This window comes from Periplaneta americana, chromosome 6 (genome assembly GCF_040183065.1).
Source record: "Periplaneta americana isolate PAMFEO1 chromosome 6, P.americana_PAMFEO1_priV1, whole genome shotgun sequence".
In the NCBI taxonomy this organism is placed as follows: Eukaryota; Metazoa; Arthropoda; class Insecta; order Blattodea; family Blattidae; genus Periplaneta; species Periplaneta americana.
Window position 1 is genome coordinate 79,590,682 of NC_091122.1, and position 24,304 is coordinate 79,614,985.

The 24,304-nt window shown below is 35.1% G+C and overlaps 1 protein-coding gene across 3 annotated transcripts in view; it reads left to right on the forward strand.

Moving 5' to 3' along the window:
* stol (voltage-dependent calcium channel subunit stolid) overlaps positions 1 to 24,304 on the forward strand; it is a 1,833,618-nt gene that overhangs the window by 1,633,671 nt on the left and 175,643 nt on the right. For all 3 annotated transcript variants that reach the window (XM_069828334.1, XM_069828336.1, XM_069828335.1), the window contains one exon: positions 22,574 to 22,687. In XM_069828334.1, coding sequence (XP_069684435.1) covers positions 22,574 to 22,687 — 114 coding nt within the window. The remainder of the gene's footprint in view (positions 1 to 22,573; positions 22,688 to 24,304) is intronic.

The window sequence follows — 24,304 nt, forward strand, 5'->3', positions numbered from 1 at the left end:
ATTTGGTAAAAATCTATAAGAACACAAGGAAATAAATTTTCTTTGGATATTCTCCAATTTAGCCGAGTCAGTGGAAGTAATGGAGGTCCATACAACAGATGCATATTCAAGCTTGGATCTAACCAACGTATAGTATAAAATTAATAAACACATAGGAGTGGAAAAAGAATAAGTTATAGACCTAATTAGACCAAGCATTCTTAACGAATGGGTATAAATATATTGCACATGATCATGGAAATATAATTTTGAATCAAGTAGGACACCAAGATCTCTAATACAATCTTTCCTAGTAATTACGACATTACTGAGAGAATAGTTAAATTTTAGGGAGATAGTTTTCCGTGAAAAGGAAATAACAAAAGTTTTGGATTGATTAATTTTCATTCCATTTTCAACAGACCATTGTGAAATTGAATTAATGTCATTTTGAAGAATTTGACAATCAACCAAACTATTAATTTTGCGAAAGATTTTGAGATCATCCGCAAACAAAAGGCAGCTAGAACTTATTCTTTTACTTATATCATTTATAAATAATAAAAATAAGAGAGGTCCCAAAGTAGACCCTTGAGGAACACCGCATAAACTATTAAATGGAACCGAGAGAGAATTACCTAGTCGAACACAAGACTGTCTATCTGTTAAATAATTTTCAAACCAATTAACATAGTTAGTGGGGAGACCAAAATTACTTAATTTATTTAATAAAATTTTGTGAGGAACAACATCAAATGCTTTGCTAAAATCAAAATAAATTGAGTCAATTTGACCTTGATTTTCAACTATAGGCATTATGAGATTAAGATAGGAAACTAAATTAGTAGTAGTAGATTTCCCTCTTGTAAATCCATGTTGGGCCGAATTGATCTTATTTTTAACATAAAATGAAATGTGTTTGTGGATAATTTTTTCAAAAATTTTAGAAAAATTGTTTAGGATAGAAATGGGTCTATAATTAATAACACTGTTTTTATTACCATTTTTGAAAACTGGAATAATGGATGCTTCTTTCCAAAGTGACGGGTAAATTCCTGTTTTTAAGCTAAGATTGAACAAAAAAGTTAAAACAGGCAAGAAAATATTAGAGCAACCCTTGATTATAAAATTAGGAATGCTATCAGTACCTTTACATTTATTAGGCTTTAGCTTTTTAATAGCTTTATTTACATCATCGAATGTAATATTAGGCAGGGACAAACAGTCAGTAATATTAGAATCATAAGTAATGAAATTAGAGTTACAATTTTGTTGAACAGATTTAAATTGACTAGCAAATGCATTTGCAATTTCTTTTTCATCTGTGATGTGAACGCCATTTATTATTAGTTCTGTGGGATTACTATTAGTTTTTCGAAAAGTTTCTACATATTTCCAAAATTATTTGGTTCATGCTTTAGGTTATCATCAATTGATTGTAACCATTTGAATTTATCAGATTTAACCATGGCTTTGACTTGTTTTCTAAGATTAGAAAAAATTTGATAATGATGATCAGTTTTATATTTTTTGTAATTTTTATGAGCTTTATTTTTTTTCTTTATAAGCTGACGTAAATCGTTTGAAAACCATTTAGGATAGTGCGATTTTTTAACAAAGGTGACAGGGACACAAAGGGATATAGCATTGTTTATAATTTGAGACAAGGAATTTGCAGCAGTGTTTACATCAGTAGTCTGATATATGCTAGTCCAATCATAATTGTATAGAATAGAATAAAGGTTCAGATAATCACCTTGAGAATAATTTAAATAAGAACTGATTAGAGAGTGCTCCGGTAACGATAATTTTACTTCAATATAAATAGAGATAGATGGGTGATAAGTATCCTCTAAAACTAGAGAGTGATCGGCAAGTTTAACTGTACTGTTTTTAGCATTAGTAAAAACCAAATCAAGAAGCTTTTTACTCGTAACGGTAGAGTTAATTTGAATTAATCCAAGAAGGCAGGACGAGGAATATAAATCCTTAGCCTTAATTTTAGAGTAATAATGAGTATCATTAAGATTGGAACCAGTTGACCAGTCCATACCAGGAGTATTAAAATCACCAAGGATTACTATTCTAAAATTATGAGTGTCGAGATTTTTTTCAAGAAAATTAAGATAAGATTTTAAGTGAATGTGATCTGTATCAGGAGAGAAATAATGGTTACCTAATAACAGATTAAAACCATCAGTCATTCTAAGTTCAACCCAAACGCATTCACTAATAATTTCTAAGTCAAAACGTCTTTTTGTAAAAGGTAACTGGTTGCTAATCGCTGTTAGGACACCACCACCTCTTTTTTTGTTAGTGTCTTCAAACAGTCTATCTGCACGAAACACAGTATAGTTATTTGGAAATAAATTAGAATTAATAACTGACTCAGATAACCATGTTTCAGTGAGACAGATAATGAGATCATTATTACTCACTATATTCTGAAAAATTTCATCAACTTTAGTGTTAAGTCCACGAACATTTTGGTAGAAAATCTCGAGATGATTAATAGAACTGAACATTGAAAATGAGAGCGAGCAAGACTAAGACTAAGAGGCATTTCCCTGAGAATCAACAGAGTTCGAATTAGCAGAATGCTCAAAGTGCTGCTCAGGCTTTAATTTACCATAAAATGGTGCAATTAGACAACCAGCAGGCCAAACTTCAGGTTTGTTAATGGAATCGAAATCCCTCACATCAACAGTGATGTGAAAGGAAGAATATGATAGATATTTGGTTTTTAGTTTAGTTACAACAAGAGATCTTAGCTGAAGTTGATTCTTCAGGGAGTCCTCTATACTGTTTGTGTTGACTTTGGAACTAAATCTCGAAACAAATAGAGATTTAGTTTTAATTCTCTCAGGGGCCATTTCAATGCTACTCATGGCCAATGTTCCAACTTTAGGTTCTCTTTTTTTATATTTTTTTGCGAGTAACTAATTGAAAACCATCAGATACGTTGGCAGAAGTTGAAGCATTGGCCTGATTTAGTTCAATATTGTTATGTCTATCATTAGCAGGAGGAGTTGTTGACACAGATTTGCTTGTTGCTGACGCATCAGAATTGCAAGTATGCAAGTTGTCAGCAGCTTTGTTCACAGACACTACCTTGCTATATGATTTCTTAATGGGGTCATTAGACTGACCCATAGGAGAAATACTATGAGATGATTTCGGGGGGCAGCACCCCTTTGATAACATTTCTGCCATTTGGACATTTAGGATCGAATTTTCATTAGCAAGTTCAGCGTAAGACTTCCTAGGGTCCTTAGCTTGCACAGATTCATATTGCATTGATTCAGAAGGGACATTACCCTTTTTAGTGAGTACATTAGAATTAGTCTTCACAAAAATTTCTGCCACCTGAATTTTCAGAGCCGCATTTTCGTTCTTAAGTTCTATCATCTCCTTTTGGAGACTCTTCACATATTCCAAAATGTCACTCACTGTGTCCAGAATGTTCACACTATTTAAACGAACAGTTTCAACCTGGACGGAAAGTGAATCTACTGAAGGCAGGCTCGGTAGGTTGAGATCCCTTGTAGGTGAAACGACTTTCTTTGTAGGTGAGATCACCTTCTTCTCACCTGGAGCAGTAGGACGCACTGGCGTGTTGTCCCCCTGTGTTGATTTCATTGCACTCATACACTTTTTACACTTAAAAATAGAACTGCCACTCTGCATGTAGATATCATACTCGGCCTCATCAATATTTAGGCAATCGAGATGATAACGAAGACCACAAGGCCCTGCACACTTCAGAAACTTTTGCCTTCCAAAGAAAGGCAAGTTACACACAAGACAGACGTCTTTACTAGGCGCCATATCCAATTTACAACTTCGATGCACCTGCTGTACGCTGCAAGTTACGGGAGCTACACGCACACACAACCGAACAGCATGACGGCTCACGACCGAATAATAATAATAATAATAATAATAATAATAATAATAATAATAATAATAAAAGAAAACTTAGGGGCAAGCGTCTGACATGTTAGACCTATTCGTGACCAATTAATTTTCCCCCTTAAACGAATTAACAATTTGTTGGTTATTAGGAATTCCTAATTATTCTGAAATCAATATTTTCAAAATTGAAATTTATATTAATATATTTATTTCCGCTTTAGTAGGTCCCAAAGAAGAGTCAAAGAATATACAAGTCAAAAAACTTTTATCCCCTAAATAAAGAATAAATATCATGCAAATAACAAAAAAGTTTGTAATGAAAGTACAAATAACCATGTAAAATAAATGGCCGTGTTGTAATTTGTTAGCAATGAGATAGAAAGCGAAAAATCAAATGTCATGTAAAGAACATACAGATTGACTTTAAAAACAGTGAAATAACAAATTGAAGTTATTCATTTTACAGTAGAGAATTACAATAATTTAGTGTAATATCAATTTACAAATGTGTATGATACATGCGTAAGCTAATTTAAATACTATTTTCTTAACTTTACTCCTGTTTTCATTACTTCACCAGAAGGAAAAGTAAATATCGCCACTTAGTTCCCTTCTGGTAATTGAATTTGCAGCCAAGTATACAACAACTTGACATTTTATTTAGACCTAATGTATTCTAAAATAAAACAAGTGACATTGATAAGTAAAGTGAAATTTGTCTCTCGAATTAGTTATAAGATATCGTAATTTGTACCACCCCGCTTATGTTATAGCGTTAAAATATCTTTTGTTTTTCAAAAACTTTATGAGATACTGAGAGTAACATACCCTAAGATTCATCTTTCAGTTTCCTCCTCTCCCGAAATTTAATAATTTGAGAAACATGATCTATAAAGTTTAAGAAAATGTAAAGTCTGTTTTCCATTGGATGAAATGTAGAATGGGAGAAAGGCATTCTTAAATTTTAAGGAAAACTCGTTTTTCTAATGGTTGAAATTCTCAGCATGTAGATAATAATTATAATGTATTCAGAACAACAGAATCAATTTGTAACCGTTACTGCTGAGTGCAGCAGATCGCGAAAGAATTAGGCTACAAATGTCGCTAGTGTGGCACGTCTTCTGCCCACACATAGCTACATTTAACGTAGAAACTGAGCAATATTTGTAGCGTCGTCCGGCCACCCATTTTGCGACAATTACGAGAGCTACATTTGTGTCAGAAAACCTGCCACATTTACAGCTCGTCTAGCCGTAGCCTTAATTCCTGAGTGAATCGAGGACTGAGGTAGGATTGAAAACAATCCTTACGCACAGAAAACTTGATATTCTGTCGGCTACTTGATTAAAGTAATTAAGTGAAAGTTAAAAAACTGTATTTGGTCCACATAAAATACTCTAACATTATACATTTCAATTTTTTGTCCACAGAACATAATAGTATTTTTAAGAAATTTATCGTAATGATGAGTATTGTCCCTGGACAAAAAAAATACAGCACATATGAAGTAAAAATTAGTATTTTACCGTTGAGCTCAATGGAGTTGAGTCATTTTACAAAGTGTTACGAAATGGCGTTCCTGCGCACATAATTAACCCATATTCGTTTCCTGTGTTTTTTAAAATAATATTTATGTACCACATTCATTTTCATTTTTTATTTACATAAACAATGGTACACAACTAAGCAAGTTGGCTTAGACGGTAGAATTTGAGACTCGTATTCGGGAGGTCTGGAGTTCAAAACCAATGGCCGACCAAGCTGACTGGGGCTTTCATGGTTTCTCTTAGTCACAAAGACAAATACCGGATTGGAAATTTACATGTCATGATTTATCAACGCCTCAATCACCAATACCAAAAACATTAATTAAAATATATAATCAGTTGCATGAACACAAGCTGTCTACACCACACAATAGAAACAGGAACTCAACAGTAGTAAAAACGGGCTACTGGTATACCCGCACATTCTAAACACGCAACATGACCACAGATGTTGAAGCGTATATAAATCAACTTAACAAGGAGAAAATGATGCACAGTGAGACCAACAAAAAAGAATTATCTTCATACACAAGCCACGGTATATTGACATTCATTTGCAGTTAATTATATATTAAAGAGTATATGCAGGACTAATTTATAAAAATGTTAAACGAATTATCATTGTACCAAAAACGGATGTTACCTGCACCAAATGATCCTACTTAAATTATTTGCGTATAATAACATCAAGAGACATGTTGAAGGAATTATTCTTGAATCAAATGAGTGCTCTCTGGACCAAAATAGTCATATTATAATTAATTAAGTACAATATCAATTAAGAAATATACTGAGAGGGAAAAATAGAGGGCCACTACAAAAACTAAAAATTAAGATTTATTTTGTTTATTTTCAATATACTTCATTGCTCAGTAACAGTGAAACAATGTCTAGAGACTTTAGATCTGACAACAATACAGATCTCAAGAAAAAAGAATAGTACATAATATCATTGTTATAAAATGCCGATTTGTCACGTTCTAATCTTTAAACATCTGGTGAAAATTTCACGTTTCCATTCACCTCTATAAAATTTTAAGTTCTTATTCTTGTAGCGCGTTAACTAAATTTGTGTAGAAAAGTCATTAAGTGCAACTGACGCAGCAAAAATTGTAGCTACAATTGAAGATGGAAGAAGTCAGCGATACTTTGCTGCAGCTCTCGGGATGCCGCGATCATTCATACAGAGAGTGGTCTAGCGCTTCAGGGAGACTGGAAGGTATTGTAAGGAGACCTGGATCGGGACGAAAACGAGCAACAACAACTCGCGATGATCGCTTCATCGTGATCGCCACTCTACTGCGGTAGGGATACGGAACACTCCCCAGGAAATGAAAAATGTCAATGTGAGCGAGAGAACTGTAAGAAGACTCCATGAATTTGATTTATACGCAAGGAGACCAACAACACGGCCAGAATTGCTCGCACAACATCGTGTCGCACGATTACACTTTTCACGTAATCATGTCGATTGGACTCCGGAGCAATGGAGTCAAGCCCTGTTCACGGGCGAATGCAGATTTTGTCTTCGACCTCCAGGTGGACGTGACCGGATCTGGAGAAGACGAGGATAGCGCTACGCTGCCTGTTATTTCAGCACTCGACTAAGTTTCCACGGTTAATCAGTGATGGCGTGGGCCGGTATTTCTTATGCAGCTTACACAGACCTCGTTTTCATTAAAGGAGGTTCTCTGACTGCACTCCGACACATTGAAGAGATTCTCAGCGAGTATTGTTCTTCCCTATGTTCCATTTATAGGAGAAAATGTTTTACTAATGCACGACACGCCCGTCCTCATACAGCAAGGTTTGTGCATGAGTACTTCAGGAAGTTTGGGGTTAACAGAATGGAATGGCCAGCACGAAGTTCCGATATGGACTCAAAAGAACACATCTGGGACCTGTTGCGAAAACGTGTTAGAAGTCGTCTATCTCCACCCAGGAACCTCCATTAGCTCCGGAGTAGGATAACCGGTCAGAATGACATTCAGAACTTAATTGCTGGGATCAATCGCGGGAGACAACACGTGTTATTAAGAACTCCTTCGTTACCACAGAAACCACTGTTAGGATCAGTAAAACTTGAATAAGAATTTGTCACTTTATCATTTTCATTAATTGAAGCGTTGCACAGTGTGTAATTTAGTGTGTCTAGCCGGCCAAAAATAATTTCTCAAAAGCTAATCGCTCAATTTTCATAAAATTTGGTACGTACCTTCATTATTGAAGTGGATAAGCTTTAATAATGAAAGTGAAAATAGCAATAATAAAATTTCGATTTGAGTGAAAAAATAAATTAAAGTTCATAATGTGGAATGCGCTTAAAATTGAAAGACTAAGAAGGATTATTGTTACATATCATACTCGGTTAGACGTCAGATGCATCCCCATCAGAATCTGTATCCTCGCTGGTAGTCTCTCCTTCGGCAGCACCGAGTAATGGAGGCTCGGAGAGAACTGCAGCACTTCTCTTGAAATCGACTGCGATTTTCTCTCGTTAATTTCTTTAAGCTGGTAATATAAGGGCCCAAAGAAATAAGTAGCCTGAGTAAAAGATCGGTATTTGTGTCTTTCTTGGTGTTTTTTTGTGAAAACTTCTCTGAAAAGTCTAATATATTTCTTCCTTGTCTCCTAGACATCCTCAGATGTAGTTTACCAGTAGGTGTAATGGTGTCCTGTGACTTTCTGTCCATGAACCAAGAGTTTTTGAAGGGTTATAGGCATATAATACTACTTGTGCACGCATGAATATAATTCCCTTGTCTCCCTTGCATACAGTACATGCCAAATGTCCGTTTATCAATGTTGCAAACCCGCAGGAAAAAGTTTCTAATAATGTGTAGACGTCATATTAGATTTCCATATATTCCATAATATGTGCGGAAGTGGAAACCTCCCTGAAAAATCTTCTTGCGGTACTTGCATCGTTTTTATTGTGACTGTTTTGTTTTATCATGTCAACAAGTAGTCAACAACCTATCATATCTTCAATGTTTCGCACTAAATAATACGGTGTATCTAAATTAACTGTTACAAGATTTTGCATTTTCCTTAATTTTTTATATTGATTAGAGGTGAACTGTAAATCAGTAATCAAAGCGAGATCCTTATTAGGTGACATTGTTGATCGTTGCTGCAAAATCAATTTTCACGTCTTTTCACGTTGAAGTGATGCAAATAAAGCTCTCCTACAATATTGGCCGCATCTTTTTTTCCTAGAAGCTCTGAAACTCATACGGGCAGCAAGAAGTTTTCTTCTGGCGACTTTTCTTAAAAAAGTGAACTATTTTTTCTACTGTATGTTTTGATCTTTTCCGAAAAGTTTACGTGGACGTCCTCGAATGCTTGTACTGGCAGACTCAAATTGTAATTGTTTTGTAGTATATGACAAAGCATTATATATTTCATTCTTAGACTTTGCTCCTTGGTTCAAACATAGCGTAACTTATTCTATTTTAAGAAATTTTTCTAATTTATGCTGTATTTTTCCCACCGTAATAGAATTTTCGAGAATATAAATCTAATTAATTTCTTTACTTACTGTAAAATGTCTTCAGAGTAATTTTTGAGACCAAAATGTTCAAATGTATTTGAGAATTTCACTTTTCCCTCACTTTTCTCCACACCTCGAAAACACCTCTCCCTGTTACGGAGCGCATGGTGTCTGAAAATAATTAATAGTTATTCTGTATGCGTCTGGCTGCAGAAAAAAATCATAACGTCTTGCTCAGAAAATCATAATGAATATCTCCACAAAATTTTATCGAGGTGATAGAGGGTTACACCTTCTAAATTCAACTCAAAATAATGTAATAAGTTAGAACTTCGACTCTCTGCACATGTTTATTCAGGCATTTATTCTAGACAATAAGATAATAATTTTTAGCAAAATAATTAATTTATTTGTTTTCTTATAATATATCCACACTGTGTATTAGAGAAAAATGCTATATTAACTTCCTCACTTTGCATCATTCAAACACAAACTGCGCGCCTGCCTCCGCAGCGTAAACGATCTTACCGGAAACATGCAACTTTCGCTCTGTTGTTAGGGTCCCTTAACAGATGTAAGCATCCGTCTACACTTGGGTATTATATTTTGGAATGTTATAAACACTTCTGTATAAGAATTTAGCAATAAAGATGGGGTGTGAAAATTGATTTTGGTCGGCTAGATGCTTAAAATTACACACTGTACGTTAAGCCGAATAACGGTCTATGTTACAATCTGCTAAATGTGCAGGAGAAACAAAAATGTTACATCAAAATTCAGCTCATAAATTTGCTATTGCACAGGCAAAATAGATCGTTATCCATCACTATGTTTTGTACGCTAAGCGAAGTATGCGATTGTACTGTGTGTTATTATATTACACATCATAGATGTCTGTAATAATTTAAACTCCACAGAAATGCTACTGGGGAATACAGATAATAAACAGTTTTATACAATGAGAATATTATGAAATATAGAAAATTAATAATAAGAAACAATTATGAACAAAATGATTATGACATCTATTTTTAAATGCTATATATTAATATGAATTAACACCATGTAATTTATTAAAGTTACACTCAATGTCATATTATGAATAAACATACAATATTAATAAAATAATAATAATAATACTACTAGTAGTAGTAGTAGTAGTAGTAGTAGTAGTAGTAGTAGTAGTAGTAGTAGTAGTAGTAGAAGAAAATAACTTCACTATTGAGATGTATGGACTAATGAAAGTTGTAATAATAACAAATGCATATAGAAAATTAAATATTGTACTGTTGGGGGATGGAATTTGAACCCCTGTCCCGAACATGCAGTATCTATCCTAACAGATGGCTCAGCTGTTAAATATAAATTTTATTAATAATGAAGGCAATAACAATCACAGTTTTTAAATGCTGAGTGTAAGAGAGTAACAATTTAAACAGCTCTTTTTTGACATCAAGAGCAAGCTGTGAGCACATATCGTTATAAGAATTTCCACAAATCTATTCTTGAAAGGAAATACCGTGATAAAATTCTAAGATTAATGACAAAACACTATATAGACCAACTAATACTAGGTAAAGTGTAAATTTAAATACAACCAATAAAATACTTTTCAAAATAACAGACAGGAACTTACATGACTTGAGGGATCTTTCGCACTAACTTGCGACTTCGTGTTTCTTATAATACTCTAGACCACTATCTCTTAGCGACTTTCGTGACACATTTTTCCACTTTTAATATTGATTTGTCTGGATCCTTTTCTTTTTAGATTTATTTAGCCGATCAATATCTGCTGTAGAAATCGTCACTGTGTAGCAGTCGTCCAGTTTACGTAATAGATCAACCGAAACCTGATACACAGCGTTCAAGTACCCAGTGACAGATATTAATGAAACTGCTTGAGAGTGAGATGTATCGGACAGCTCAGTTAATGGTAAAGGGTCGAGTGAGTGATTAGTCTGAATTTCATATTAAAGGAGCAGTCCGCGATAAAATTCCATATTTCGATTATATTATAGGATGTTTACCTAAGTAATCCTTGGATTAACGGCGTTTGTCGCATCGCTCTACGCCTTTTAGTTTGCGAAATATTAAAGGTCTTACTGCAAGCTCTGACGTCATAACCACTGATCGCTTCATCAGACTGCGTTGTAGTTCCGTTTGACATACAGCGTAGAACGAGTAAATATACAGTATATTCCTACGTTACAGTCAGTTATTATTAACACACTAGGACCTATCACATGCATATACTGTAACAACAACAATAATAATAATAATAATAATAATAATAATAATAATAATAATAATAATAATACTTACCCATTTTGAATTTCGTACTCATAGTGGTTAGAACAACTTGGGTCTGGTAAGGGTTCAAACTGAAAAGGTTTAATATGTCGATTCATTATAATCTAAGTCAACGCCTTCACTGAGTGAGTGAATGTATGTGAGACGTGAAATATTCGTTATGAATGGACTGCAAATACGTGTTTATCTCACGTCAACAATAAATTATTACATGGTTTATATTATTCTATTGCGTCATAGTTGTTGAGTCACACGGTTTAGGCACGAAGCTATGTTTGGGGAACCTCTAAAACATGTGGATCATCGAATTGCGGCAGTTGATAACCAGAACTACTTCCAAAACATTTTTCTGTATAGTATCTTCTCTCCACGCATTTTTCTTCCAGCTGTATGTTTTGTCTTCCACCCATCGTTTAGTGGCTTTAGAGTACTGGAGTCTGGAGCCAGTTACATCTCTTTTCACGTTGTAATTATGGTCCATTATCGCAATCATAGTTCTTGTTACCATTCCACCATATGGAAAGTGTTTTCTCTTAGGAGTGTAAAGCAATCTCTCGTTATGGTATGATTCAAATTTGCTGGTGTGACAAAATTGATTTAGGTCTTTCAAAAGGGTAGGGTTACATATAACTTTTTTCAAAGCATTGTAATCGCTGGATCCAGGTTCGATCCATTCCGTCTCACTATTGTATGGGTGAATGTGTGAACATTTTTTATTATGTCTCTGTTTCTCCCCATTCGTGTATATTACAAACATGATTTAATACAGAAATGAATCTGTCTTCTAAGTCGTCAAAATCACCTTCACATATAGCACAAAACCACATGGGTGATTTATGATGCTCTCTTTTCACGTTTGTGCGGCGGCTTTAAGCTTTTTGCCATGTGCCAAATGTCAAATTGATAGCCCATCCATTCATATTTGGTCCTTATCGATTTTCTAATTCCTCTATGGCGGTCCGATAGAAAGAGGGTAATGTTCATGTTTTCTTTTAGGCGATCTAGAACTTTTTCGCAAGCTGCTTCGCCTACAATTAGACCTTTTTGCAGAACTACGAAGTCTATAATCTTATCTGAATCGAGGTCCATTACACTGTAAGTCACATATTTTGCACTGTAACCAGGTGAGTCAAATTGGCCATCACCGCGATTCGCACGTTTTTATCTTTTAGGGAATTGATAAGTTGTTCATGAATCTGAAAATAAGTACATCTGACTGTTGGTTCTACGAATTTTGAAATTATTTTATAAAATATTGTCTTGCCGATGAAACATAGTTGTAAAGTTTTTGAAAATTTTTCAAACGATTTGTATCTTATAAAGCACAAGTATAACGCAGAACTCACTGCAATGCTTCACCTCTGTTGGACTTCCACTCCCAATTACGGGCATTCTGGCACACTGCATTAACTTTCAGCAATGGTCCTATTGTTTCTACCAAATATTTGTAAAAGAGAAATGACAAATATTACAGAAAAAAACAAAATGTGTAACGCTGACCCAAAAAAAAAACACACTTTTTGACTCCCTATTTACTTTCTGTTTCATGTGCAGCGTCCTCGGAACTAGAATTTGAAGTTTCTTCTTCTATTTGAAAATATGTCTCTAAGTCAGTTTCTGCTCCCCCACATCTGATTCACCACACACATATCTTAGCGTCTCGCACCCTATCTCACACTGCACAACTTTGTTTATATTAGGTTCCTGTGAATTTTCAGCCTCATCGAGAACTACACACACGTCAATATTTTCAGCTATAGGTGCATCACTGCAACTTGCTATTGCTTCTTCGACGACCTTCTTTCATTTATAAGCAGAGGAGCGCGTAGATCAGAACTGTCTTGGGGAGATTCTCCTTTCAAAAATAGGAAAGGGACAGAAGTTTTCTTAATTTTCATAAGAGTTCTATTGTCTTTCATTAAACGACTTTTTAGTAAAGACGATTCTTCAAAATCAGTTTCACGGAAATGACTGGAACACACAACAATAGTTTTCGACATTGTAAAACCTTTTCTGTTGATTTTCTTCACCTATGCTTTAAATCTTTGCAGTTACTTTTCTCTGTTCGGAAATACATGAAATGATACCCCTTCTTCATGTTCTGTTTTTGTTGTTCCCTCTGAACACGAAAAATCACAACACCACGGCATTTTAAACTCTACTACGATACAATTTCTTCTGTTTAGTCTACTATAGTTCAGAATCGTTCATATAGAAGAAAATACGTCTACATAAAGCCACAACATTGGTATGTGCTGGTATTATGATTAAATGACAAGCAAAACATGACTTCATACAATCATAACTAAGTTCGAAATTCTGTTCACGTTTACTACGGCGAGAGAAGATTATTTATTTTAATACAAAGCGCTGCGCTGCGCTGCACTCGCCGATGTTCTCGGTCTACTACGCAATCACACCAGTTCAGTGGCTGTGACGTCATAAGTATTTGTGTGGAGTCAGTAACTCAAGAACCATGCCTTGCATTGACATGCGGCAAATTACATTCTACTTAGATTGAAAAACGTGTTTGATTAAAGCCAACTTCATTTTATCGCGGACTGCTCCTTTAATAAATATTTTCCCCTCCTGGACATAATTCACCCGTGACTCTAAGTTGTTACATTTTATCGCCTAGATATGCTGTGCAAGTTATCAATGTTTAGACTAGAGCTCCTTGCAGAGGGAAGTCTTCGTCACATTCGGTTTGTAAATATACTTCTGTTTCGATCATAGAGGAGAAAGTGTGCAGTTTCAAATTTCATTTGTTAATATTTTGAAACAACACCGCATATTATTCACTAAATCAGTTACTGGAAGTGAGAGGAAGTCCTTTTCTGTCATTGTAGACAAATGCAAAGGAATTTGCAACATAGTCTTCACTGAAGCACAAAAAAAAATCTTTTGAATGTGTAACAATATAATGTGATGATAAACTTACCTATATGTGTATGCTGTATGTCATTAGTATCTCCTTTCTAATGACTCCTCTGACATACAACCTGTTCGCTAATTCTACTATATCTTCCTCCACTTCGTCCTACAGTAATGGAACTTATAATCTTCAAGTAGGTCTAGGTGTTTCGTTACATAGTGCGATATAACGCAGCATAATAATATGATCAAAGGCACTTTCCGCTGCAACTCTTATTTTGCTTCGGAGAATTGGAAATCGTTGCTTCACTTGGCCGAAACATCTCTCTATAAATGCACGTTCTTTCGTTACCGGTATACATTTATTGTAGGCTCTTTGTTGTGGAGTGATGGTAAAGTAATAAGCCAAGGAGCAATTCTGTGGCTCCAAGACAAAATGTGGTAGGCCTCTATGTCATTTCTTTCACTTTTCAAGAGCGAGCATGTACATATATAGTTTGAATAACCGTATAAAATCGTAGGAATCATGTTTCATAACAATGGAGTAGACAAAAAATAATAGATATATACATGTCATCTTTTGCCACAACAAAGATACCAGCAGGATGCACAACATATCGTAAAATCTCATTTTCAACAAAAATTTAAATATCATCTTTTGCCTTGGAGCTACAGAATTCCATAGTCCATATCACCTAGAAGAAATGCATTGGCATTATTGCCAATCATTACTCTACAAATACCGAATTTCTCCATATAGGCCTAATATAGAAATAATTATCCACGCTTGTGAATTCTTCCTTGGCATTGCAGGTAGCTTGTACATTAAGACTGGCAACACTTTTTTTGCTAAAATACTCATCGTCATGTTCATTTTCTTTTTTTAATAAAAATATTGGTACAATCCACAGCTTCAATGACGTCAGGAAATGAGTACTTCCACTTCCGTTTTGGATTCTGTACCTCTTGGACAGTTGTTGGAAATTGAATCCAATTAAATGTTTTTAATTTCAAAGCATCTGCAACTTCCCAGCAGTTAGAATTTGTTTTATAAAAGAAAGCTATAAGGATAATGACTGGGGTACATACAGGATATCATGTAAAAAGATTTTCCAAAACTTAGAAATCCTTACTGTACATTGTCAGTACACTCTTTCCTTCATGATGTTTTAAATTAAAGACCAAGGAATATTTAATACTACTTAAAACATTTACAATTTTAATACAAAACACAAATCAGATCTCCATCTATCCTCCGTTAGTCTAAGCTGTTACAAAAAAAGGAGTTTACTATTCATGTATCTATTACGGTCTTCAATGCACTGCCTTTATAATTATCTTAAAGCTTTGAAGGGGCATAAGAAAAGTTGAGAACAGACTTAACCAAATTTCTACATATAAGTTACATGAATTATTACTTATTATTATTTATTTCATCTAACAGAATTTATGCTTGTAAATTGAATTAATCTGTTTTTTGTGTATTACATATTTTTGTATAGATCAACTGATGAAAATTCTTGCTATGCATTACACTATAATTTTGTAGAGCCTCCAGCGTAACTTAGGCTACGTTAGTTGGCAGTCTCGCTAGCCTGTTGATCAGGAGCTGCACTCAGGCTTGGGTTATATTTCTACTTGGACTGATTACCTGGTTGGGTTTTTCCGAGGTTTCCCAAAATGTAAGGCAAATGCCAAGTAATCTATAGCGAATCCTCAGTCTCGCTTCATCTCACCAAAAAACTGTTTAACTCTTGTTTCGTATCTTGAAGTTTTAATGCTAACATATTTAAGATCTATGGAATACAATAAATGAAATGAAAAGTGACACAGTACCTTGGGAAATACCCATATACTCTGGAACGTCCATTTGAAAACCTAGATCGCCCACATACGGTAAAAAGATTCTCATTTTCATTCCATTTGAATCTTACAAGAAATGCCGCGCTAGCCACTGTACGTTCTCCTTAAATTTGTACAAATCTTTGTAATTATGTTTACAAGCTTCTCTGCCATGTTTATACCCTTTCTTCTATATTATACAATAATAATATACCTCGTGATTACGATTTTTTAACTTCACTCAACCACTTTGAGTCACCTATTCATGTAACTCAGAAAGTTGGTAGTATAAACTTAATTATATGAGTGAGTGGTAACGTTTATTAATATCGAACAGTGACTTGTCACTCGTCTGTTGCGTCATCGAGAGTTGTTACTCAAGGATCAAAAGTCAGTGCCAGCCTGAATGTGAGATAAGTATGTTTTTTAATACACATGCGAGTTAGAACTTGGAATTGTCGTGTAATAAGTAACAACTCAGCATTATTAATATCTGCCAGTATTCGTAAAGAGACCTAACTTCCGTGCAATAACTCCCGACACGAGATAAACTGAATAGCTAGAAGTGACTTAGTGACATAGACCGTTGTTCCAACCAAGAAATTCATGTTTGTAACTTCTGTAGAAGCGCCTCTGATACAGATACTGAAAAACAATTTTTGGTACAGCTGTGTAAGACTATACAGAGCATTATTCCATTAAAAATTCGATTTTGAAAAATTGTAACACAGACCGTTATTTGGCCCAACGCTTCAATTTCAGATTTTTTCTCTTTTTACCGGTTCCATAATAAACTGGTTTGTTAGCATTTCCTAATTTTAAACATTATGTAATAGGCTCGATATATATAAATGTAGAAATTTCTAGAAATCAGTTCTATACGTGAAAAATTTTAGGGGGTTCGCTTTTTTTTTTTTTTTTTTGCCTCTCATTATACTATCTTAAACGATTTATCCTTCTGCCTAACACGAATATTCCCTGGGCCAAATGTCATATTTTAATTATACTTATTATAGTTTCATCTGGTATTGTATGTGGTTATTATGATTGAGATACGTATTGTTAATTGTAGGCCATAGTGATCGAGTATATAAGGACTTGCACACAGTGGGGTAGTCAGGGTTTTGGAAGGCCCACAAGCCACAGGTTATGCTAAATATGTTACTCTGCTAATTATTCAGTATTGAGTGTTGTGCACTATACAGAACTGTTACCCATTAATAATATAACTTTCTCAGTGATCGCAGCGTGCCTCTAGAGTGGTGTGTTATAATTCTGAGGTTATTTTTAACTATTTAAGTACGTTTTTTTCTCTCGTATGTGGTGTAGGAGAATATTCTGTAGTGCAAGTTGGACATTAATAAATTATATGTCCCATTTTGAATGTTTTATACAATAGATGACATTGCACGGCTGTGCCCTACTTTACCGAGAATCATGACAGACAGCATCCAGGCTCCGCTGTCTCCTACAGGAGCGATAGTGCGTGTGGGACTTTGAATTCGATTTGTGCTTCGTTCATTTTAGTGAATAAGTATAAGTTGTACATTGATAATTTCTTGTAGTATTCTCTCAAAAAAGGTTCTATACGTTAACGTTAGGTACATAGGTCTATTGTCTTTTTATACAGTACGTAGTTCAAAATGACAAAACAGAAGACTCAGTTATACCGAAACAGTTCTGACTCAAGGCAAAACAAAATTCGGAGATTTAATGAGAGTGATAAAGAACGGGAGATTCCTTTACGAACTAGCAACGCAATCATTTCAGAGACTCAACCAAGGAAAACTAGCATTGAACACTTTGATCGACTTGCCGATAACAGAGGCTTACCAGGCTCGAGAAAGAGAAAACAGTGCTGACCGTTCTCAGAGAATTGACGAACAACGAGAGTGTATTGGTTTAGTATGCCGTAATAGTACGTTAGCTTATTTTTTCATTTTGATCCAAATATAGACTATGCTCATTTGAATTGTGTTAAAATAGATAAAATTAATAAACTATGCAATAAATTCAATGCAAACAAATGGAGTAATGAGCGAAACGGTTTATATGCGCCTCCACAACCAATTAAAACTTACTTTTCAGAGTACATACGTTATCAATACTCTTTTTAAATAATATAAGACAATCCGTGGCGCTACAGCCCACGGAGGGACTAGACCGGCCCGCCGGCTGCTGGCCTCACGTCCACATGCCGAAGTAGAGGTGGACGATCATCCAACTAGAATGGAGGTATCGTGTGATTAGCACGATGATCCTCCCAGCCGTTATAGCTGGCTTTCGCAACCGGATTTCGCCACCTATCGTAGCTCAAGTGCATCACGATGCTGGGTGGGCACCGGTCCCATACACTGGCCGAAATTTCTTGAGAAAATTTCTTCCCTCATGATGACTCGAACCAGCGCGCATTCCGTAACGCGAGTCCTCGGCAGATCCTTAGACCACGACGCCACAGCGCGGGACGAAGACCACGGTTACCGGAAGAAAAATAAAGAAGGTAAACGTGCGAATTCTAAATGAGGCAATGGAAGAAGTGGACAGCTTTAAACACTTGGGATGTACTATAAGCAGTAACATGAGCTGCTGCCAGGATGTCAAAAGGAGAATAGCAGTGGCAAAGGAAGGTTTTAATAGATAAAGGAGCATCTTCTGCGGACATCTGAAAGAAGAACTAAGGAAGAGACTACTGAAGTGCTTTGTGTGGAGCGAAGAGAAACGAATAGAAGCATTTGAAATGTGAATATGGAGAAGAATGGAGCGTGTGAAATTGACAGATAGAATAAGAAATGAAGTTGTATTTGAAAGATTGGGCGAAGAAAGAATGATGCTGAAACTGATCAGGAAGAGAAAATGGAATTGGTTGGGCCAATGGCCAAGAAGAAACTGCATACTGAAGGATGCATTGGAAGGAATGATGAATGGGAAAAGAGTTCGAGAAAGAAGAAAGTATCAAATGATAGACGACAATAAGATAATGAATCATATATCATAAGATAAGTCGGAGGAAGATGCCACAGTAGAGGAATATTTCAATATTTCATGCAGTCATTGCTTACATCTAATGCGCTCCAACCAATCGCATCTGGACTCTTTTTTGTCATAGAAATGATCTTTCCAGACAATACAGAAGTCGAACTTAAGGCTTTCCTGGCATTGGATACGGAATAATTCTTCTCGGGTTCTCAGCCGTTGGATGATTGCTTCTAAGCTTTCGATGACTAGCTCTGCTATCTTCTTCAGGGATTGAAGTGCCGTGGGACCATGTCTAGTCGGTATATAAGCTGTCAGTAGGGCTTCCCGCTTCGAGCCAATCAAAATCTTGTTCCAAGTCCCGACCGCCTGCTTCTATCAACAAGAACAGGACTAACTATTCTTATATTTTCTACACTGACATTAAAAACTCAGTACAAATTTTGAAGGCGAGATTGTCTTATGAATTATCTGATGTAGATAGTGATTATACTAAAGTGGCAGCTTACCTCAATGACTAGGGGAAGATGCCACCTATGTATAATCAAGCACTGGTTTCACAGAAAGAATAGCGAATACAGTATGAGGCGGCTAAAGCACATGGTTTAAAAATGTATGTAAGGACAAGACTCTTAACACAAGCGTTAACTGAAAAACCTTAATTATAACCAAGATCAATATTATAGGAAATCCACTCACCAGTAATAATCTACAAACTTCCTCTGTTTAGTCGGGTTTAAGGTGATTTTGCAGTTCTTCCTCGCGACCTGTGCAATAGACTTCCGCTCGTACTTTGTGACTGAAATATACGGCCATCTATTGGCAGATTATGGAAATATTAACTTAGTGGCGTCTTCCCTACTGGCATCTTCCCGCGACTTACTTAATACCGCAAATACCACCGCTGCATATTTTAACTACTGCAGATGGCTCAGGAAATGTGAGGAAGGGGGAGCGTTCGTTCAATAATAGGAGAAAGTGGGAGTACCCCTAGAAAACCAATCTGCAACGTCTACTTTTTTTCACCACGGGCCTGGGATCGGCCCGTCTGGATGGAAGACCAGTGTGCTGACGTTTGAGCCATAGATGAGGTCATGGTTAGCTGTAGTTTCTAATCCGAAATGGTGACAAATTAATTGTACTGTTAGATCTACGTAATGTTTGGTATGTAAATACCTTGAATAACGCGAGAAATAATAAATATGTTTACATCTGGCGGGACATGAACAAACTAGAAGCATCTAAGTTCGGCAATGCTCAAACCAAATAGATGTGAAGAAAGGTTGTGGATTTGTTATAGTATTAATGTGTTGTTATAAAAGACATTGTTTAGTTATATGCCTAGTTTATCAATGTTAATATTTATTTTTATACTCGTGAAATAGTTTAAAAGTAATACCACTTGTGTTCTTCATTTTCTGTGGATCGATTCTTTCAGAGCTGTATTACTCGTGAATTCATCGCAGAGAGAACAGCACTCATGATATCACCTATGAAAATAGAGTTTCTGTTTCTTTGACAACTTGTTCAAACTTAAAGCAGCGTGGACTTGTTTATACTAACCTACTTCTATTTTCTTGCTATTGAATAAAAAACTTTTCCTAGATAAGGCTAAGTGAACTATCTTTCTTCTTCCATCAAGAGTTACTTAAGATACTCGACAGATGAGAAGTTGGATACAGAAGTAGGCCTGTAGTTTAAGACATTTGACTTTATCCATGAAACTTATAAAATAAACCACTTTAATTACATTAATGTTATTACATGGACATATTCCTGCATTTATTTTGATTTATAGTGTGTGTTTAGATGTTTCCAAATGTTTCAGGACGATGAAATCACAAAGAAAGTAACATAGAATTATCTTTAAAATGTGCAGGATATCTGTAACAAACTGAGGAATATAATGTACTTTTGAAACAGTCTCCAACTTCCACTGCTATGCACTAGAAAAAAAGTTACAGATGATTTAAGAAAATCCCAATGTTTGCATGAAGAAACGTCTACTCTCAAATTAAAGTAACAAAATACAATAATCTATTATTTTCTTTAAAACTACACTGTGGTACATTTTATTTCACATTAATGTATATACATAACCAATATAGGTACCAAATATTTCTAAGACTGTTGCGTGGAAAACATCAACGACAATGACAATGAATTGGCGAATAGCATTTATATCCCATTTTAAATTCTCGTATATAATCATAATCTTTGTTGTTAAGCTGTTCTCATAGTTTGATCTGTTTCAAGCTGTTTCCACTTAAATAGTTCCATCCTACATGAAATTCGTTCATAGTTCTAGCTTCGAAAAACACAAAGAAAGGAGTTCCCCCACTGTTTCTTTTTTCATTTTGGTAAGCTCTTCCTCCTCGATTGTAATTGAAGGGATGCTATCACTTTATTTTCCCTTAATGAGAATATAGTTGACCACATTCTGGAAAGCTTCCAATGTAGCCATAGCGATTGCTTCAGGAATTGTCTCAGCTTTTTTCAACGCTTCATTCTACTCAGTCAATGATTTAATATGTTGAATCTATAATTCTGATAGTTTAGCCACATTCAATACCTTCCTGATAATTTTTTTCTAACCTCAAAATTTTTATTTCACCAGACGACATTTCTGTTGAAAACAGAAAACTTATTTCTATTATTCCTTACATCTAAATCATTTTCCAAAATGAATTCGATAAGACTAGCCACTATTATTAATACTGATACACCTCCCCATACTGTGTAAAGGGAGTTGTAGTCGCCTTCAATGATTGTCTTGAGGTCACCACTAGGGTTTCCATATCCCGAGAAGACGGTGACTCAGAATTGTCATATGGAAGATAGACCGATCTAACAATAATCTTTCTTGGCCCTCTCTTCACATGTGATTTTCCTGTCTGTTTCAGGCAGATTCATGAAATACAGTTTCATTTTGTGATATTATAGGAACCCTTTTTGGCAAGTCTGCAAGCTCTTTGAGATCCAATGGATTTGTTGCGATATAACTCTGCGTTAATCACTTGAGAGCCCTTACTTGCTCTTTCTAGATCCAGGGTCCCTTAATAAAGATGATGTCATTTTAATGCCAGAGATAATCCCTATAGGAGGGACCAGTCTGCGTATTACAAGTACTTCTCCTGGCCATTTTATGTTCTCCAATGTAAGAAATGATGTACTCAATTCTAAAGTGGGTCGTTTACTATTCTTTTTGTCCTCAGAGCATGACCCTGGTCTCTTTTGAAGGATGAGTAATAACTGTCTGCTTGGACTAGTTTTCGAACGTCTTTCACTAGATTTCAAAAAGACAGTTGTACCTTAGAAAATATGCTTTAGGATAACACTTTATATAGATAATAAGTAACAGTGGAAATTTACACACTTTTATAAACTTTGATGATAAAAGATGTGTGGATTTAAGTCAAGTGCTGTTTATCAACTTCTTCTGGATTAAACATGAAATAAAGGGAAAACTCATATTGGGTAATGTTACTTTAGATTCAAAATATATTAAAAAAACAACAAATATCCCTTCAAAAAACTGTTACAGATATCCTGTATTGTATTTATACCCCACGGTGAAAATGTCCTCATTATTCTTCTAAGTGTCACTTTTGAGTCTAACAATATGCTGTCTTTGCAGACAAGGATACCAAATGTTCGGGGTGACTCTGTCTTTCATAGCAACTCGCAGTGGTCTATTGAGGTGGCAGGACCATGTCCAACGGCCTTTAGGAGATGGTGGTCAACCAATTCAGTGAGTATTACTTTATTTCTTATTATCGGTGTTGACTCAGAACATAAGTTTCGTAAGTTCAACCCAGATTTAAAATAATTAATTTTTATTTTAAGTCATCAGAATTTGAGAATACCTTACGTCTTCGCAACAAAAATTAATCGCAGAATAACAAAGTGCTTACAAGAAAATGGAGAGAATAATTTCAGTATTGTCACTAGAGTATATTTTTGCTAGTCGGTGTAAATTTGTAATAATACATTTTAATTTACGAATTTGTAATTCACTTCTTTAGATTATTTTTACAAGAAGCAAAGAGTATCATTATTGCACAAAAATATTCTAAAAAGATCGCACACTAGATAATTGAATCGAAATTAGAAATTAGTACAAAGTTATCTTGACTCATAAAAATAACTACCTACTCTATTTGACTGCCAGTTCTCACTTTTGGACAGATTTCGCTTAGTTTGAGTCTTTCTCTCTGTTGGATTTCAAGACTGCTGCCTAGTAAGCGGTGAAGTTACCACTTTACAATCCCTGACTGACAGTGATTCTACTATGCAGGGGAGTACATGGTTAAAGATTCACATAAAGATGTGAGAATGTTAATATTTGAAGAGAAAAATTCGCTCCGACGCCGGGGATCGAACCCGGATCCTTGGTTCTACGTACCAAGCGCTCTGACCACTGAGCTACGCCGAATCCAATCCACAGCACGGGATCAAACCTTCCTCCTTCAGTGTTTCCCTTTGTGGCTTGACTCCAAGTTAGGCATATATTATGTTGACGTATATGTCTAGTGTCAACTGCCATTATACTAGGAGCGCACTCAGTTGAGTGACTTATTTGGCCGGGATTCCGCAGTTATGATGCACTGCTAGCTATGAAAATATTATGAATTTATTAATTTGTCCTACAGAATAATTTCTGTAGGACAAATTAATAAATTCATAATATTGTGAGAATGTGTTCATAATAGTATTTGTTATACACATTTTCAGTAAAGTTCACTTAAACTTGTTTCTGATTTGTAATCATAACTTGACTCTTTTGGAAGCAAATATGAAAACACTGTATTTTTAATATATGTTTATTTGTAATATTAAAACAAATTTTATCGCTAGATCATGGTAGCAAAGGAATTTAAAACTTATTTATTTCTTAAGTTATATTGCAAGAAAAACTATTTTAAAGTCATTATCTTCACACCCTAAATTGCGACAATAACTTGATTGGCCAATCAATAATATACTGGACAACCATTTGAAAGAATTCAAGTAACGAGTGAATTCATTTATTGCTGATTAATTGAGAAAGTTGCTGCCAAAAGCATTTAATATTTCTTTGAACTCTATTGACAGTATTTTACAATCTGAATTCCTTTCGGTATTCCAACATGGAAAGGTTAAGGGGAGAGGATGGTATTTTTTGGTGAAAAATGAGACAATTTAAAAAAAATTCTTTAAAATACCCTGTGATATGTGTGGAATGCATAGCATAACATTTTGTGGGTGTTTGTGCCCTTAACGGACGTTGAGTCGCCATTTTTAAACTTCCTGCGTTATGGATTTTTAAATCACTCGTCCACTTTTGTTGTTGTTTTCGGTAATTTAAATTAAAAAAGAAAATTTTTTT